At 41.9% G+C, this 3715-nt stretch overlaps 1 protein-coding gene across 1 annotated transcript in view; it reads left to right on the top strand.

Annotated features, from left to right (window-relative positions):
* SLC26A5 (solute carrier family 26 member 5) overlaps positions 1-3715 on the top strand; it is a 78261-nt gene that overhangs the window by 58438 nt on the left and 16108 nt on the right. The window contains exons 11-14 of the mRNA XM_017523061.2: positions 323-436; positions 1238-1315; positions 2308-2403; positions 3087-3193. Coding sequence (XP_017378550.1) covers positions 323-436; positions 1238-1315; positions 2308-2403; positions 3087-3193 — 395 coding nt within the window. The remainder of the gene's footprint in view (positions 1-322; positions 437-1237; positions 1316-2307; positions 2404-3086; positions 3194-3715) is intronic.

The raw sequence follows: 3715 nt of genomic DNA, 5'->3' as shown, positions 1-3715 counted from the left end.
AAAAAAAAAAAAAAAAAAAAAAAAAAAAAAAAAAAAAAAGAAAAGCATTATATATGTAGGGGGTGTGTTTGGGAAGGCAGAGGCTAAGCAGGGAGCCCAGTGTTTATCTCTGACAAATTAAAAATTCAAAGTGTTTCCCCACAGACACACTATAAAATATTCCATAATTCCTGTTTTGAACTTATGCTAAACAAATTCTTACATCTGAAAGGAAAATGAAGAGATAGGCTGTAGTGCTGAAAACGTGTATTAAGTGGGCCACTATGCTTCTTTTTCTGAAGAATGACCTATCTCTTTTGTGTTTTGTTTCTATGTGGAAAAGGAGCTCATTGCCCTCGGACTGTGCAATTCCATTGGCTCACTCTTCCAGACCTTTTCAATTTCATGCTCCTTGTCTCGAAGCCTTGTTCAGGAGGGAACTGGAGGAAAGACACAGGTATGTATATAACAGGCCGCTAAAACCTAGTGATACGAGTGGTAATTAAATTTTAATCTTTTAATTCTATTCTGAACCCAAACAAAGCTACTCTGCCTGCAGATCCATGCTCTAGTGAGCTGTATAGTGAATCAGAGAAAGGCATGATTGGTTGAAGTGAATCACAAGGAACTGAATCTATAGGAAAGAGGTATATTCTCCAGTTAAATTGCCAAGTTATGCAACACTCAGCTATCAGTAAACCTCAAAGTTCAGACACGGGATGTTGTCATGAAAGCCTGAGATTGAGTGCGGGCGGTATGCCAGCACTATCCAGTAGAACTTTCTGCAATGTTGGAAATGTTCAATATCTGCACTGTCCAATATGGCAGCCACTAGCAACGTGTGGCTCTTGAGTACTTGAAATGTGGTTAGTTCGACCAAGACCTTTTAATTTTTAATAATGTAAATGGCCACATGTGGCTACTGGCTCCCATATGGGACTACAGACATTTATCTGAACTTTTCTGGTGACCCTTGTGGGTCTCAGGTTGGTACCAGACATCTTTCCCCCACCTCTGAAAAGAGCATTTTAATTAGGATATTTCAGCATTTCAGCTTCCATTTAAAAGCCATAAGAAGAACCTAACTTCAGAGAGGGAGTGGGATGGAGCTATAGGTTATGTAATGGTTTAGATGACTTATTTAAATCCATAGTTTCTTGATATTCCCATAGCAATTATCAAAAGAAAAGAATAAAACCAACCCATGCCCTTATTCAACTCTCCTAAAAGCCCCTTCTATGTGTCTTCTCTCATTCAGCTTGCAGGTTGTTTGGCCTCATTAATGATTCTGCTGGTCATATTAGCAACTGGATTCCTCTTTGAATCATTACCCCAGGTGTGTGTAATGTGGACTTGGGTGAAGTTTCTTCCATGTATAAAGATTTTGCTGTTTTATTTGTTTATGTTTGTATGGCTATATTAGGGTTATTTACTGTAACCCTCACAGGATGATATAAGAAAGGGCCAAAGGTAGGACCAAGATCCTGCTCTATAACCTGCTGACAGCTACCTGCAGGACCTGGGGAAAGCCATCTTAACTCCTCTGAGTCTTGGTTTTCTTTTCCGCCAAGTTGGGATTTAAACTGGCTGATCTTGAACATCCCTTCTGTCTTTGACCTTCTATGACCCTATACTTTCATAAAAAATCCGAGATGGCCTACACTCATAAGACATTTACATGATGATATATTTAATCTAGTAGAGATCAGGAACCATATAGAGTAGAGAAGATCATAATGTAGAAAGACCATAGGTGAAATAATTATTTGACTACCAAGTTCATTTCCGAACCTCTTGGTCACCATTGAAGGTTGGCTACTATGATATAAGACTAATTTCCGGCCAGGCGCAGTGGCTCATGCCTGTAATCCCAGCACTTTGGGAGGCCGAGTTGAGTAGATCACCTGAGGTTAGGAGTTTGAGACCAGCCTGGCCAACATGGTGAAATCCCATCTCTACTAAAAATACAAAAATTAGCCAGATGTAGTGGCACAAGCCTGTAGTCCCAGCTACTCTACTTGGGAGGCTGAGGCAGGAGAATTACTTGAACCCGGGAGGCAGAGGTTGCAGTGAGCCAAGATTTTGCCACTGCTCTCCAGCCTGGGAGACAGAGCAAGACTCCATCTCAAAATAAAAAGACTGATTTTCCAAGGCCCCCTTTAGCTAACCAGGTCCTGAAAATCCACATGTTCATGAATTCAAAGCTACCATCAGCATTATGCAGGAAGTGAGCAAGGAGAAGATATGAGGAAGAAGGACAGGAAGGAACCAGCAAAGGGTACTCTGTGGACACAAGAGGAGAGGCATGGGGGATGTACTCTGTTTCAGGCTGTGCTCTCGGCCATCGTGATTGTCAACCTGAAGGGAATGTTTATGCAGTTCTCAGATCTCCCCTTTTTCTGGAGAACCAGCAAAATAGAGCTGGTAAGTAACAAAGGTGATGGCTATTGTTAAAACACGCGCTCTGAATGAAGAGACCCCCAAACAGGCTTTGTGTGAGTAACATGGCTGTCTATTCACTCAGGCACAGGCGGGCTGAGTCCGAAAAAAGAGTCAGCAGAGGGTGATGGGATAGTAGTTGGTTTTATAGGTTTGGGGTAAGCAGTGGAAAGTTACAGAAGTTAAAGTTTAGGGCAGTTTTTTGCAAGCTAGGAGGGGGTTGTAGGGTCTGGTGTCACAAGGACGACCAAGGTCCGTTATAAAGTCCAACTGCCTTATTAATTGGGGCAGGAATAAGAAACAATATAAAATTTCTCAAAGTTAATTAGGCACCACAAGGGATGATCATTTCTTTCCCTTTTCATGATCTTCCAGTTACTTCAGATTTTCCAGGAACTCATCTGGGTTGTCCATGCAGGTCACACAGGTTACCATGGCATCCTTGGCGCCATCGGTCAGCCTAAAAGAGACCTTAGCTATGTTAATGTGTCATAGAGCAAATATGATTAGTGTTAAGAAAAATGTGAGAAATATAAGTTAATGCAGTTGTTATGTGCAGTATCCACTTAGGCAAGGTAAAAGTAGCAGGTGTGTGTGCGCACTTGTGTGTTTAACTCTCGTGGGATGTTTAACATGCTTCTCCATGAATCTGTCTGTCTTTTGCTTAGACCATCTGGCTTACCACTTTTGTGTCCTCCTTGTTCCTGGGATTGGACTATGGTTTGATCACCGCTGTGATCATTGCTCTGCTGACAGTGATTTACAGAACACAGAGGTGAGTGCCCAGATTGGAATGGGTGTGAGTGTTCCAGCAGAGATTACACTGTTGACTTTAAGTGTAGACCAAAGCTTGAGTTGGTAAAAGTGGAGCCCTTTGATGATTTCTAGTTGGCGTGAGAGGGAGCTATAACACTCATGTAGGCTGTTGACTAAACGAACAAAACACCAATTTAAAAATTCTGTATAATTTTGCCAAATGCTCTGCAATGTCACAATTTATGCTCCCATCAATGATTATGTTAGAAGAGCCTAATTTCCATCATTGTTCCTGCCATTCCCAGTCTAGTGTTATGCTGGTTTTTTTACTGTCTTGCAATTTGTTTGGGCACCAGGTGCTGACATGGGTTTCGATGACATGAAGCAAACTGTGACACCAAGTTATATGCAGTCCTTCCACTGTCCTTTACCTCAACCCTGAACCATTATCCCCTGTCATCTCTTCTCCCCAGTAGGAAGCTGAGCCTACTAGGGAAAGTATAAAATAACTTTTTAAAAATATGGCTGGGGGGCCGGGCGC

This window comes from Cebus imitator, unplaced genomic scaffold (assembly GCF_001604975.1).
Source record: "Cebus imitator isolate Cc_AM_T3 unplaced genomic scaffold, Cebus_imitator-1.0 Scaffold26, whole genome shotgun sequence".
Lineage (NCBI taxonomy): Eukaryota > Metazoa > Chordata > Mammalia > Primates > Cebidae > Cebus > Cebus imitator.
Note: the sequence above shows the minus strand (reverse complement) of the source record. Positions and strands in the feature narration are given on the sequence as shown.